Source organism: Galeopterus variegatus, unplaced genomic scaffold (genome assembly GCF_000696425.1).
Source record: "Galeopterus variegatus unplaced genomic scaffold, G_variegatus-3.0.2 Scaffold1189, whole genome shotgun sequence".
In the NCBI taxonomy this organism is placed as follows: domain Eukaryota; kingdom Metazoa; phylum Chordata; class Mammalia; order Dermoptera; family Cynocephalidae; genus Galeopterus; species Galeopterus variegatus.
The window spans coordinates 275,600-290,548 of record NW_007727300.1 but is presented as its reverse complement, the minus strand read 5'-3'; the positions used below and the strand labels follow the sequence as shown (position 1 = coordinate 290,548).

General features: G+C 49.5%; 1 protein-coding gene across 1 annotated transcript in view; it reads right to left on the bottom strand.

Annotated features, from left to right (window-relative positions):
• Nucleotides 1–287: 287 nt before the first annotated feature.
• Nucleotides 288–14,949, bottom strand: part of ARHGAP40 (Rho GTPase activating protein 40) — a 38,912-nt gene continuing 24,250 nt past the window's right edge. The window contains exons 6-15 of the mRNA XM_008575446.1: nucleotides 13,069–13,234; nucleotides 11,060–11,151; nucleotides 10,543–10,620; nucleotides 9,982–10,141; nucleotides 7,987–8,069; nucleotides 6,054–6,260; nucleotides 3,460–3,600; nucleotides 2,610–2,779; nucleotides 1,355–1,410; nucleotides 288–379 (exon numbers count right to left, since the gene is read on the bottom strand). Coding sequence (XP_008573668.1) covers nucleotides 288–379; nucleotides 1,355–1,410; nucleotides 2,610–2,779; nucleotides 3,460–3,600; nucleotides 6,054–6,260; nucleotides 7,987–8,069; nucleotides 9,982–10,141; nucleotides 10,543–10,620; nucleotides 11,060–11,151; nucleotides 13,069–13,234 — 1,245 coding nt within the window. The remainder of the gene's footprint in view (nucleotides 380–1,354; nucleotides 1,411–2,609; nucleotides 2,780–3,459; nucleotides 3,601–6,053; nucleotides 6,261–7,986; nucleotides 8,070–9,981; nucleotides 10,142–10,542; nucleotides 10,621–11,059; nucleotides 11,152–13,068; nucleotides 13,235–14,949) is intronic.

Sequence of the window (14,949 nt, the reverse complement as noted above, 5' to 3'; positions counted from 1 at the left end):
GACCCAGGTGCCCCAAGTGGTGTGGTCATACAGTGGTGTAGGAGCCACCTGTCCTGAGGGCTGGAGCGTGGATGGGACTGAGGGCTTTGTGTGCATGATTATGAAGAAGAGGAGACAGCCCAGCCCCAAGTCCTTTTTGGGATCTGAGAGGCATTTCAGAGAGGCCTTGGGGGAAGACCCAGACCCCCCCTTAAATAGCTTTGCTCCCACGCTGGGCATACACATGGGCACAGAGCCTGTAGGGGAGAGGGTGAGGCATCCAGGGCTGCTTGGTAGGGTCCTAGGTCTTAGGTGGGGCTCTGTTTAATGACCCACTCGCCATGGGGGTTGGCGCGGTACAGATCTAAGAGGTAGGCATCTGGATCCAGGCGGTGCTCATCTGAGGGAAGAAAAGGCGAAGGAGGTTGAGGGGGCAGGTGTGGAAGATGCTGTGGCCCTGGCGTCCCCCAGCTGTGTGAGCCTGGCTGCTAGGGCTCACAGCTACCCTCCCTCTGGAACACTGACCTCCAGTGATGGAAGATGCCCTGACAGGGAAGGTAGGCCTCCCCAAGGCAGCCCACAGCATTTGACTGACTGATACAGAGATGCAAACACCAGCCTCACAATGGAACAACTCCGATGCAATGTGCACTCCAGAGCCCCCTGGTGGATCATCCTGGCTCCGCTCCTCCCCCTTCCCTTCCTCATCCACCTTCACCCCCTTCCATTTCCCAGGGAGCACTCCCTCAATGCACTGCATGCTCCTTCCTGAAGCCTTGTCTTAGCCTCTGCTTCCTGGCCAGTGGCTCTCAAAGTGGGGTCCCTGGACCACAGCATTGCAACACCTGAGAACTTCTTAGGCCCATTCTCAGGGCCCCGCCAACTCTGTCTTAACAGCCCTCCAGGGGATTTCCACATGCTGCTAAAGTTGGAGGATCATGGCTTCAGAGGATGCAGCTGGAAACAACTGCCCATCCATGGTTCTCATAAAGCCAGGGACCTCTCAGAGCTGCATGTGCATTTGCAGAATTCCTTAAGGAGTCTATGGTACATGGGCCTGGGAGAAGGTGCCCCTCAGCTAGGGTGTCCCAGAGGCATCAGTTTCACTGGTGGTACTGACAACCTTCATACTAAAAGAAATTCTGCCCTTCTCTCTAAGCCCAAGGTCAGCTCCAGGAAAGACCCCAAACTGCAGGATGGATTCCTATGGTGTGCACAGGTGACCTTTAACCTGACAGCAGGGTTCCACCTGGTTTCAATGGAGACAGAGGCCTGAGGTGGACTCTGGCTTCTGCCAAATGGGCCCAACAAGGCTTCAAGGTCAAGGAGCTCACAGGGCCCTGGGCTCCGGACTCATCTCCCACGGGGAACTTACTGATATTCCCTCCGACTTCATAGAAGAAGATGCTGGCTGACTCCATGGACCTGTTGCTGCAAGACAGAGAGAAAAAAAACGCTGACCTCTTCTGGAGGCAGCAAGACCAACAACTGCTTATGGACCCCAGGCCTGGAAGGGGCGGTCCTCACTGTTTTTTTCAGTCCCAGGTGGGAAAAGAAGTGTAAGGACCCTCCTGGGAAAGCTGGAGCCAATGAAGGGGCAGGGAACAGGCAGCTGGATGGCACTCAGTGAGGACCAGTAGGGATACATCCTGCCACATGGCCACTTCCCGCTGGGCATCAGAATGGGGCTATGAGCACGATGGGATGAGGGGTGGCGGGTGGGGACAGAAGCCTGCTGCAAGGAGCAGATTCCGAGTCAAGATGGATTATGGATATTGTATGATTATGTATGATAATTATAATGATCATATATGGTTACATAATTATTATATAATAATTATGGGTATCCAGTTCTTGCATCTGTCCCTGATTTGCCATGTGGCTCTGGGCCTTAGTTTTCCCATCTGTACAAGAAGGAACTGAACCAGACACTTGCTAAGGACTGACAGTCCAAGAGTCTCTGGCATCAACCCCATGAAGGAGGCTCCTGAGGACTTAGGCTGTTTCTCACATCCTTGGAGTGACGCTACACATCAGCCCCGCTGACTTTCTTTCTGCTCTCTGGCCATGCTATGTTCCTTGCTGCCTCAGGACCTTTGCACATGCAGTTTTCTGTGCCTGGAAGCCTTACCACACTCCCCAGAGTATATCAGGTACCTTGTTTTACATTCACTTTGTTCCCTGTATTTTTTTTTTTTTTTTTTTGAAGATGACCGGTAAGGGGATCTTAACCCTTGACTTGGTGTTGTCAGCACCACACTCTCCCAAGCGAGCCACAGGCCGGCCCTGTTCCCTGTATGTTTTATAAAACTTAATACAGTTTGTAATTTGTTATTTATTTCATAGCTATTTGATTTGTGTCCATCTCTTCTGCAGGGCTGTGAGTTTGTAAGGCCAGGGCCTCTGTCTGTTCTTTTCATTGCTATTCCAGCATTCCACATGGTTCCTGACCCAAAGCAGGCCTTCATTAAATACTTATTAAAATGAATGAATGAGTGAATGGTGGCCATTATCATTATTATTTGGAGGGAAGAAGCTCTCTAAAAAGATTGGAGAACCCATTCCAACGGACCCGGCTGACCCCTCCCTGCACCGGCTCCCTGCTCCCGCCGCTGGGAGGCGCCCCTTACTGTGGGAGGAGGTCGTCTGTGTCCTCACTGCCTTCTTGACCCTTTGAGCCAGGGCTGAGGTGCTCTGTGAACTGCCTCAGGACATGGGCCACTTTGGTACTGGGGGTCAGAGACACCTTCAGGGGGTCCTTGATAGGCCAAGGAACCTGGATCTTTGCTATTTGGGGGGTCTGCAGAGAGAGAGAAAATCCATATACACAGGCACCACATGCATGCCTGGAGATCAAATATGTACGCATAACACGCATGCATGTGCTCTTAGATATCCACACTAAAAATAACATGATGCACACACACACAAAGGCGTACACAACAGCTGCTTGGGCACAGATCACATACATACACAAACACAGCCATGGAAACATGCAGCACACACGTGCGCACACATGCAACAGGAGAGCAGGCACCGCACCCACAAACGCGTGCACGTGGGTTTATATGAAGACTCATTGCCCACACATCTGTGCAGCGCAGACCCCGCACTGGTCAGTCCCTCCCTTCTGCACTTGAAGGCCCTTCCCTTCTCCTACCCCCTCCCCACCCCAATCCCCTGACACCCCACAAAGCAACCCCCACTTTCCCAATCTTCGGCCAGGAACACAAGGGATGGCCTAAAACTGCAGCTGAGGAGATGGCTTCTAGAAGTTCCCTCACCACACAGCTTCTCCTTCCTCAGCTCCCGCCTCCTCGCTTGCTGCAATGGGGCCAGGGCGCCCCCTGGTGTCCCCAGCCGGCCGCTCCTGGCAGCCTGGTGGCGAGTACCTAGAGGATGGGGACGTGCCTGGCCCCAGGTGTCCTCCCACCGCCTCTGGCCCTTTCTCTCTCCGCCCGGGGTTGGGGGGACACTCACTGCCTCGGGGCCATCCCCCGCTTTGTCCCTGTCTGTGTGTATCCTCCGCAGCCAAGTCTTGAGGCCCGCGTCGCAGAGCTGGGGGCGCCGGCTGCTGCTGTCATTCAGTTTTCGCACCTGGGCGACTAAGAAAGAGGCAACCTGACCAGAAAGAATCAAGTCTTAGCAGGGGCATGGGGCTGCTGGGGGTGAGAAGCAGAGCCCCCTCCTGTGGCCTCTTCTTCCCTGTCCCAGCACTCCACACGGCTTGGAAATTTGCTAACTTGGAACTGAGCACTAGTCTGGTGGGACGAGGGCCACTTAGCCCCTAAGAAAGACCTTGGAGTAGGGGACTCTGAGAGTAGAGTAGTGCCTACCCTGGGGCTTAGTGGACAGCAGCCTCCCAGGCAGAGGCTGGAGGGTCCTGCACTTGCTGTTGGACAGCTTTTCACCGGAACACTCAGGCAGGGGTGTCCCCGAGAACACATCTGAGTGGGTTCCTGCTCTGAGAACCCCCAGCCACTCCTACAGAGACCTCCAGATCAACCCCCGCTCCTCTGGAGAGTCAGATCCCAGCAGACAGTCAGAGAATCCAGATGCTGCGGACCCTGATAATGACCAGCCTGTTTCCTGGGGGCTGACAGTTCTGGGTTGGACTTTGGGCTCTTCTCTCTGCTACATGTCTGAGCCTGAACAAGATGATGTGTGCGGGAAAGGGAGAGGTGGATGTGGAAGTCTCCCATTTTACTTTATCTACATGTGTGTTGTCCGAAACGTTTGTAACAAGAAGACATTTAAGACTTTCTTGAATTTTTAAAATTCCCCACAATAAAAAGTAGTATAATCCAATGTGTTTTAGTGGCAACATTACCTGAGAGGGCTGAGTGCAGAGAAGAAAGGAATTATGGGGGTGTAAAGGGCGCATTGGGGAGGAGTAGGGGACTTTCAACACAGGAGCTGACTCCTGAACTAGGTCTTGAAGAATGAGTAGAGGGCACCAGGCTTCTGCCCTTTCAAGCAAAGGGAAGGGCATTCCAGGCAGAGTGAATTGCATAAGTGAAAACTCAGACATGTGAAGTACAGGACAAGCTTGGAGAGCCAGCTGGTACTTGGTGTGTTTAGAGCACAGAAGACTGTCTGGGCAGGGCTGGAGAGAAACTGAACAGTTAGAGCAAGCTTCACTTGCAGTTTCTGGAATAATAAATCTAACCTAATGATTTTATTGATGGAGGGAGGGGTAGGAAGAAGGAAGGAAGGAAGGATGGACAGGTGGATGAATGCATAGATTGGTGGGTGGATGGATGGATGGATGGATGGATGGATGGATGGATGGATGGATGGATGGATGGATGGATGGATGGATGGATGGATGGATGGATGGATGGATGGATGGATGGATGGATGGATGGATGGATGGATGGATGGATGGATGGATGGATGGATGGATGGATGGATGGATGGATGGATGGATGGATGGATGGATGGATGGATGGATGGATGGATGGATGGATGGATGGATGGATGGATGGATGGATGGATGGATGGATGGATGGATGGATGGATGGATGGATGGATGGATGGATGGATGGATGGATGGATGGATGGATGGATGGATGGATGGATGGATGGATGGATGGATGGATGGATGGATGGATGGATGGATGGATGGATGGATGGATGGATGGATGGATGGATGGATGGATGGATGGATGGATGGATGGATGGATGGATGGATGGATGGATGGATGGATGGATGGATGGATGGATGGATGGATGGATGGATGGATGGATGGATGGATGGATGGATGGATGGATGGATGGATGGATGGATGCATGGATGCATGGATGCATGGGTGGATGGATGGATGGGTGTATGGATGGATGGATGGGTGTATGGATGGATGGATGGGTGGGTGGGTGGGTAGGTGGATGCATGGATTGGTGGGTAGGTGGATGAGAGGGTTGACAGATGGGAGACTAAGTGGAAGGATGACTGGACAGGTGGATGTAAGAGGCTACATGTTTCTAAGCGAGGAAGTGGCCTGATCAGCCATGGCAGGTGGTGCTGCCTCGTGTTCATGGAGCCTCCAGTGCTGGAGGGGTCTTCTCAGTACTCCTTTTCCACCCTCACCTTCAGCATGCTGTGCATGCTGACACCACAGAGGGGGTCTCTCTCCCTGCTCTTGCCCCTCCCCTCAGGACAGAGCTCATGGTGGGGGCAGGGGATATCTCTGTTATCTGTTTCTTGCCTCTGTCTTAGGCGGGCCCTGTGTTCCTGAGCCTCAGGGCTGGGGCTTTGTGGGATCTCAGGGAACACCCATCATCTGGAGGAGACCACATGGCTGTGGGTTAACTGAGAGGTGTGGCAGTGGAGACAGAAAGTGTAGACACGTCTTCTTGGACATTAAGGCAGGGGCAGGAAGAAAACACTGGCCTATACATAGGGTCCAACAAAGGTCCCAGAAGAGACACAACTTGGGATTTGGAAGGACAGTACCCATGATCCTGAATGACAGGGGCAGCAGGGCAGCTGCAGCAGGAGGAGGGCAGGGTCCTGTCCATGCCCCCGGGGGGAGACCCGCCCCTCCACTCACTGTTGGCCCGGCAGCACTCACGGTCCAGAGCAGGTCCTGGTAGTGCACCATCATTTGCACCACCTCAGCTGCCCCCTCTGCCAGCTGCTTCTCCTTGTCCTTGGGCAGTTTGGGGGGCCGCCCTTGATGCAGAAAGAGATTGGGGGCCATCACCGTGGAAACGCTCCACAGGGTCATCTTGTTGTGCTGCTCCCTGGCCACCACCTTCCTGAGGAACTCCAGGAGTGCCTAGGGAAGGACACAGAACCTCCTCAAATCTCAGCATGTCCCTGGTGTCTCTCCACCCTCCCCAGAACATCCGATGCATGACGTGAGGGCACGAGAAAGGAACCAGGAGCTGGAAGGGCAGGAATAGGGGTCTCAGTTCCAGCCCTGCCATCAGTCCGCTCCATGACCACTCTGTGTCTCAGTTTCCTGCTCTGCAAAATGGAACCAAAACTCTTCCATTCTCTGCTCCCTCAGAGACTGAAACATCTGGGTCAGTCTTCAACTTTCAGGTAGAAAGGAGTCACAGGTCTGGAAAATGAGTCTTTTCCCAGTGAGCCCTGGGACAGCTCATTCTTTCTGCAATTTGGACCCAAAATGCAAAGGGAAGAATAGGGAAGCAGAGACACTGGGAAGAAAGGCAGGAGAGGATAATCGCTGCCATCTACTAAGCATTCATTCTGTTCCTGGCCCTTTCAATGACACCTCACATGCATTTATCATTTCATTTAATCCTCAGAACTCTGTAAGGTAGATTTTACTACTGGACCCATTTTATAGAGAAGAAAACTAGCTGGGAGAATGTGCCGAGGGTCACGTGTAAGGACAGAGGGAGGGAGAGAGGGTTGGAGGGATGGACAGATGGATGAAAATAAATAAATTAATTCACTCACATACACACACACAAAAAAAACCGGGCGTGGGGGGAAGAAGATATAACAACTACAATTTTTTGAAGTTGTTACAACAAGCAAATGGAAAGGACATTGTTGGGTGGGAGGGGGGAGAGGGAGGAGGGAGGGAGGTTTCGGTGACAGGCCATAATAATCAACTATATTGTATATTGACAAAATAAAAATTTAAAGGAAAAAAAAAAGAAGGAAGGAAGAATAGGTGGAAGGAAGAAAGAAAAAAGAAAGAGGGAGGGGGATGGAGGGGCGGGCATATACTGAGCACCTGAAAAGTATCACATCTACTCCATGATTTCTGCACCATGCTCAGCCAGCGAGCGCACCGGCCATCCCTATATAGGATCCGAACCCGCAGCCTCGGTGCTAACAGCACCGCACTCTCCCGAGTGAGCCACGGGGCCGGCCCACTACTCCATGATTTCTCATGTGTCAACTCTTATAATTCCCAAAACAATCAGACAAGATGCTATCATTAGCCTCAGTTTACTGAAAAGAAAACAGAAACCCAAAGAGGACGATCCCAGGCCTCCTCACGGCATCACCCTAGAGGTACATCTTGAGCTTGACCCAAGGACAGCCGGGAGGACGCAGGGAGCTAAGTCAAGGCTGCTCCCCAGTCCCAACCCTGAGAACCCACTCCCGTGAGACACAGTGGGAATTCTCTAAGGGAGTGTGTTCCAAGCTGGTCCCCCAAAGAACACCAGTGCCACAACAAAAGAGGTCCATGATCCACTGAGTTTGGAAAGTGCTACGTACTCTAATCCTACCTGGAGGTTCACAAAACCTCAGCATATCAAAGGCTTTAGGACATCCTTAGGAAAGAATTATCCTTAACCTTGTTTCTTTAACTCTGCATTTCCTCATCTTATTTGGACCCAGAGCCCTTTGCCCTGTGACACCTGTTACTCCCAGGAAAGGTTTGCATTGGTCATCACTGCACCCCAGCACCTGACATAGTTGTTGAACGAATGAACGAGTGAATGAATGAGCACGTTTGGAACCACTGCTGTGGCTGTGGGCTGAGGTGACAGAGTCAGGCAGCCGGTGCTATCTTTTACCTTCAAGGTGTTTCTGTTGGGTTCCGGGAGGATGAGGATGAGCAGGTGAAGAGCCTGCAGGCGCTGCTTCAGGTCAGGGATGTCTGCAGGAAGAGGGGGCCTCAGTCTCGGTCTGGTCTCTTCTGGGGGAAATCACAGAGCTGGGAAGTCTAGGGACAGCCAGGAACCCCTTTTTCTTAAGGCCTGGAACTGTCTTACAAACTAACGAACTAGCACCTGGAATTAATGTCAGCTCAGACAGAGCTCCGACTAGTGCTGGCCGAGAGGTTCACTCTCAATACTTTGCGAATAAAAAATAAACACACACGTGCATGTGCATGCACGTATGCGCATGTGTACACACACACACATACCCATTTAGGCAGTCTGAAAGCTACAGCCTAGGATCAGAAGAGCAATAAGCCAGCAAATCATCCTTGGTGGGGACGGTGATATCTCAGCTGTCCTGAATGAGAGTTTTAACAAAACCCTGTATATTCTGAGGGTTGAAAAGGAAAAGCTGTCCCACACTTGGGGCCAGGATCTCCAGGGAGAGGAGGTGGATGGCAGTCATAGAATTCAAAGAAAGAGTTCTCTAGAGCCAGACTGACCCATCGGCCGAGCGCTAGCTGGGACCTGGGGAATAGCCACACAGGGCATCAAGAGGCTGTGTGCCCAGGGCTTCATCCCTAGAGTCCCATGAGGCATTTATTCATTCATTCATTCACTCATTCACTTCTCAGCAAATATCCACCAAGTACTTATTAGGTGTCATGCTCCTGTCCAGGAGCCCGGGACACTGCAGTGAAGGAATCAAGCGAGGTCAGAGATGCGTGGAGCTTACATTTCAGGGGAGAAGAAAGACAACAAACAAGCAAAGAAATAACTAAATATCTCCAGACACTGATTGGTCCTATGAAGAAAACAAAACAGAGGAACGATAGGCGTCAGTACATCATTACATAGGCCGAGCAGGCAACGTGGCGCATCAGGCTAGGGAAGGCCTCTTTGAGGCACTGACGTCAAGCTGAGTCTGATGGCAAGAAGGGGACAGATGGGGAGGGGACAGTGTGCTCCAGGCAGAGAGAGCAGCAAGTCAGAGACCCCGGCAAAGGAGAGAGGAAGAGGTTCTCAGAGCAGGAGAGCCTGGCTGGAGGGTGGGCGGAATGGGGACCAGGAGGAGATGGGTCAGAGACAGGCAGGGCTGAGCCACGCAGTCCCCCGGGGCCGATAAGGTGTGAGGTCGGATTCAGGTGTGCTGTGCAGGGTGTGAAGCAGTGCAGAGACATCAGCTGGTTTATGTTTTAAAATGAGGTGGTGAGACATGAAGGCTGGAGGGGACCTCTCAGGGTCCCTGCCCTCTGGCTTGGGAGTGGAAATCAGACTGCCTGAGCCCTGAAGATGTTTGGAAAATACACAGAGAGCGTACCTGAGCTTCCGTCAAGGTCACAAGTGGGATCTCAGGCAGGTTGTTTTATTCTTTTGAGAAAAATAGAAGTGACTGGGTTTGCACACTGGATTGTGAAGAAGTCCAGACAGGAACATATACATATGCAGGATATAAATAGAGAGGGATCTGTGCGGTACATGCCAATCTGCAAACATGCACACAGACAGATGGCCACGCACACACTCATGTAGCCACAGATAACAAACGAATCTGATAAGCTCAACCTCATGGATATCAAGCAGTAAAGAAAACTGGTCCACTGGTCCATGCAAGAGCTGATAGGGACCATGGTGTTCAAATTAGCCTCCTCTCCCCCGTCACACTACACACACACGTACACACATGTGCATGTGCACACACATACACACTCAATACGTGTCACACACATGCACAAATGCATATGCACACAAGTGCTCACACACGCTTCCTCCCCAGTCAGCTCAAGAGCACAGGCAACAGATACTCCCAGGATCAGGTGGCCCTGTCCTCACACCACTTTCCCTCTCCAGCCAAGGCCAGTGGCATCATGCTCTCCTGCCCGCAGGCCAAGGGCTCCGCATACTCACTGGGCACCACAGCAAAGGCCGGCAGGTACTCAGCAGTGAGCAGAGGTGCCGGCAGCTTCCGGATGAACCTTTTGAGCAAATCAGATGCATCATTGTGGTGAACATCATCCCAGCTAAACAGGCCGGCATAGAAGTCTCTCTCCAGCTTCTGTTCCAGCCCCTGAAGGCAGGAGGGGCACTGGTAAGAAGTTGGCCCAAAGTTCCAGTAGAAGTTGCTCTACCATTTCTCTGGGCCTCAGTTTCCCCATCTGCAAATGGCGACAACAATAGGACCTCCCTCATAGGGCTGATATGAGGATTAAGTGGCCTAATGTGTGTAAGTCACCGAGCACAGGGCTCCATCAATAAATGCTGGCAACCTGACTCCAGTGCCCACGCTCTCAAACACCATGCCATTTGGTGCCACCTCCACCCTTCCAAACCCCCCTGGAGTCGCGTGGCCACACAATGATCGAAGGCAGAACAGTGACAAGCCATGAACTGGACTCTCTTCCAACTGATCACACATGTGAGGGTGTGGTGAGATACAGCCTCCATGACGTGGAGTGAGCCAAACGTTACCTTGACCCTGGCCTGGGATCCAGGCACCCTGAGAATGCCTTCTGTATCCAGCCCTCTCTTTTCCAAACAGGACAGCAGCTATCAGAGAAAGAAACCAACATTTAAACCAGCAACCCTTGAAAAGTAGGATTCAAACTGGTGTGTTTTTCTCCCATCAAAACCAGGAAAAGGAGAGTACTAAGAGAAGGGTTTCCTTCAAAATAACAACAGCCTTCCTGACCACTTCCATGAGCCAGGCATTGGACTGAGAGCTTCATGAGCATTTTTCTCATTTAGTCATTAATAAGAGGAGAATACTGTTATCATAACCCCACTTTACAGACATTGAAAGGGAAGCTCTTGGAGGCTCAAAATCCACCCCGGTGCTCTTAGCTAGCAAGTGTCAGAGCCAGAATTTGAACCCAGGTCTTCGTGACTCTAAAGCACATACTCTTACCCTCTGCTTCACATCTCCCAACAACGGCACCCAGAGCCAGCCTCTCAAGGGTAGAATAAGCCCAAGCTGGGGACAACTTACAGCTTGAAAGACCAGTGGGACCTGGGTGCTGGGAAAGACTTTGTGGTCAGTTTCCAGCATGCTGTCGAGGGGCACTCCGAAAATGCGAGTTTCTGCAGGAAGTCAAAAGAGCAGAAGGTGCATTTCACTTCCTGAAATAACAGGGCGCCAACCTGCAAGACCTCCTGGGCAACTAGAATCAGACTCCCTTCCCCGTAGGACTGAGCTCTCTAGAGAATGGCTGAACCCTGACTTCCCCACATCTCTTGAGCAGAACACTGGCCTCAGCAATAATAAAAACATTAGAGAAGTCACAGAGCAGAAAATCTTAGCTGGATGAAGAGGTATTGAAAGAAAAACGTGCTGCTGCCCAAGCGAGCTCTGGTCCAATATGCAAGAACAGCCTAAGATAAGGTGTCTCACTCTTCAGGGATGGGCCCAGTTCCTAAGGAATATATCCCCAGGTCTTCTCAATCTTCCTGGCCTGAGGTTTTTTCGGACAAACTCCTCTTTTCGCATCTTCTCTACAGCTTCCTTCCTTTTTCCTTTAGCAGCACACTCTGACTCTGCTAGACCCCTACCCCTGGTCTTTCTTATCCACCATCCTCTTGTCTTTAAAGAAACAAACAAAAAAAATCATAATGCATAATGTTGACAACAATGCAGTGAAATGAACACTTTCCCACACTATCAAAGGGTAATATGTGTCAAAAACTTAATTCATAAGTATGTCCTAAAATAATCTAAGATGCTTTAAGGTTGTATGTACAGCAATAGCAATTGTGTTTTATAATAGAAAAAACATGGAAATAATAAATGTCCATTAATAGGGAAATAGTTAAATATATTAGGATATATCCATAAGGAGGACAATTGTGCAGTGATTACAAATCATGTTTTTAAAGAATGTTTCATAGTTGCGGTAAATTACACTATTGTTCCAAATTCATTACCCTTCTTGTGCCCACACACTTCCCCATGTAAATTTGCAATTCTTCCCGCTGGAGAAGCAGAGTGTACTGCCCCACCTCTTGCTTTGGGCTTGGCTATATGAATACTTTGGACAAATGGCACAGTAACCCACATGATGGGAGCAGAGTCTTAAAATTTGTAGTATGGTACATTGACCCTCTGTGCTTATGCCGTTGCCAGAAGAACATGCTCCAGGTGGCATTCTGGTCCAAAGAGGATGGGAAACCTGTGACGCAGACCTAGACCCAGCCAACAGCTTGGAGCCAAGCCCAGTCTAGATTAGCCAAGCAACCCCCAGTTCGCCCAAAAACATTATGAGCAAGAGTAAAAAATTATTAAGTCATGAGTTTGGGTATTGTTTGTTATGCAGCATTACTGTGGCAATAGGTGAATGATACACTAACTGGGAAATGTCCATAATGCTATAACATTAAATGAAAAAAGGATATTCATGTACACATACAAATGGAAGATAATTCACTAAAAGTGAACAGTGTTTATACCTGAGTCATATTTTTCCTTTTTGTATTTTACCCTATTTCCCAAATTTCCTACAATGAGCAGAAATTGTTTTCAGATGCAGAAAAAATATATATAACTAGGAGAAATACATATACCTGAGTCATATTTTTCCTTTTTGTATTTTACCCTATTTCCCAAATTTCCTACAATGAGCAGAAATTGTTTTCAGATGCAGAAAAAATATATATAACTAGGAGAAATACATATACCTGAGTCATATTTTTCCTTTTTGTATTTTACCCTATTTCCCAAATTTCCTACAATGAGCAGAAATTGTTTTCAGATGCAGAAAAAATATATATAACTAGGAGAAATACATATACCTGAGTCATATTTTTCCTTTTTGTATTTTACCCTATTTCCCAAATTTCCTACAATGAGCAGAAATTGTTTTCAGATGCAGAAAAAATATATATAACTAGGAGAAATACAGAAGCTAAGCATGTTTTGGTGGGAGGGTCCCTATGCAGCTAGTTCCCTAGATGAGAAAGCCAGGATGTGAGCCACAGGGTTTCTCCTGGGCTGGGACTGCTGACCTGTCACTTTCCACTTCCCCGCCTTGCTCCTCTTCAGGTCCAAGCCAAGGATGTCACAGAGCGCAGTCAGCTCTATGAGGGCCAGAGAAGGGATCTTCTTCATATCCTGCAAGGACAGGTCTCCAATCCTCGTCACACCAAGTCTGCCTTTGGGGATTCTGAATTTCTAGAGAGGGAAGTAGAGACAGTTTCTCAGGCCATGTGTGACATGTATGTGGAGGTTGCACCATCCCTCCCAGGCGTTTAGGCAGGAGGAAGAGCAGAGTGGATAGGGTAAGGGCTCAGGATTCCAGCCTGGATTTGAGTCCAAGCTCCACCTCTTACTGGCTGGTGACATTCTGAGCCTCTGATTCCCCATCTGCAAACATAAAATAGTGCCTACCTTATATGGTCTCTGTGAGAGTAAAATGAGCCTCTGGGTATCAATTGCTAAGCACATAGCGAGACCCCAGTAAATGGAAGTGGTGTTTACTACCTACATTCCAACAAGAGGGCCTGGAGGAGAGGAATCACCCCAGGGGCCACCTAGCACTGCTTCTATTCTTGTCTTTTGCTCCTCTCTCTCACCCCATCTGTCCCTACCCTTGGCCACCCTACCCAGGCTCTAGTGCTCCTCTTCCTCACCCTGAATGACAGATATAAATCGAAAAATAAATGATGCTCGACTGCGCCATCTAGAGGCCACATGGAGGATCTGCAGGCAGCTCCAGGCAGTCCTGTGGCCAGAGGTGAAAACCGGCAAGCAGGAGGGACAGCTTTGTCTGGCATTGCTTGGGGGACTTGACCAGATTATTCCCCAGTGCCCCACCGGAGTGCTCAGAAGGAAAGGAAGCATGCTGTGGTTGTATTCAATAATGTCATGGTGATAATTCAGCCCAGTGTTTGGTGCATGGGCTGTGGAGTCACATTTCCGGATTCAAATCTTATCCTGTGAGTTTAGGCAAATAACTTTACCTGTTTGTGTGTCGATTTCCTTATCTGCAAAATGGGACTAATAACAGTATCTACATCACAGGACTGTTGGGAAGATTAAATTCAATAAAGCATATAAAACACCGTGCCTGACACATCATGAGTTCTTGATAATTACTATTACTCTTTTCTAGTTTGTTTACACAGACAATTGCTACCAACATAACTAAATAAAATTAAATCTTGTGTGTAAAGCACTTGGTATAATGCCTGGACTGCGGTAAAAAATTAATATGTGACATCTTTAGCATTATTAAATATCATCAACATCATAGTTCAATGGGGAAAAAATCATCGAGAAAGAAGACAAGGTAGTGTTGAGCATTAATCATCCCTGCTGCTTTTGGAACAGAACCTCATTATTTAAAGATTTTATTTGATGTATTATAGTTATGTAAGATATTATCACCAGGAGAAACGGTGAAGAGTACATAGGAACTCTACTATTTTTCTTTTGCAACTTCTTGGGAGTCTAACATTTCAAAATAAAAGGTTAAAATTTCGTTTGAATGAATGAAAGTACTTCCACCTGGAATAGAGGTTATTGCAGGGGTGGGGGCAAATCTCCTAAGCAGTAGAGGGTAGTGGTCAGTCGGGAAGGTGCTGGGGTCCCAGTCCTGGCCTCAGTGCCAGATGGCTCTGGCAGATCTCCTTCCAGAGTCTCACTTCCCTTTTTTCTGTCATGAACAGGCGCAGCAACAACAACACTCATCTCCCGGGGCCAGGCAAGCAAACAAGCCAGTGCACGGGGAGCCTCTGGAACACTGCCAGGCCAGCCCTGCGTGGAATGTCACTAGGATTATAAAACCACGTCATCACGTGGCCAATGAAGAAACCCTCCCTTTAGTAACAGTGGAACCTGCGGTAGAGGTCAGAATAGTAGTTACCTGAGCGGGGGGGGGGGGGGGG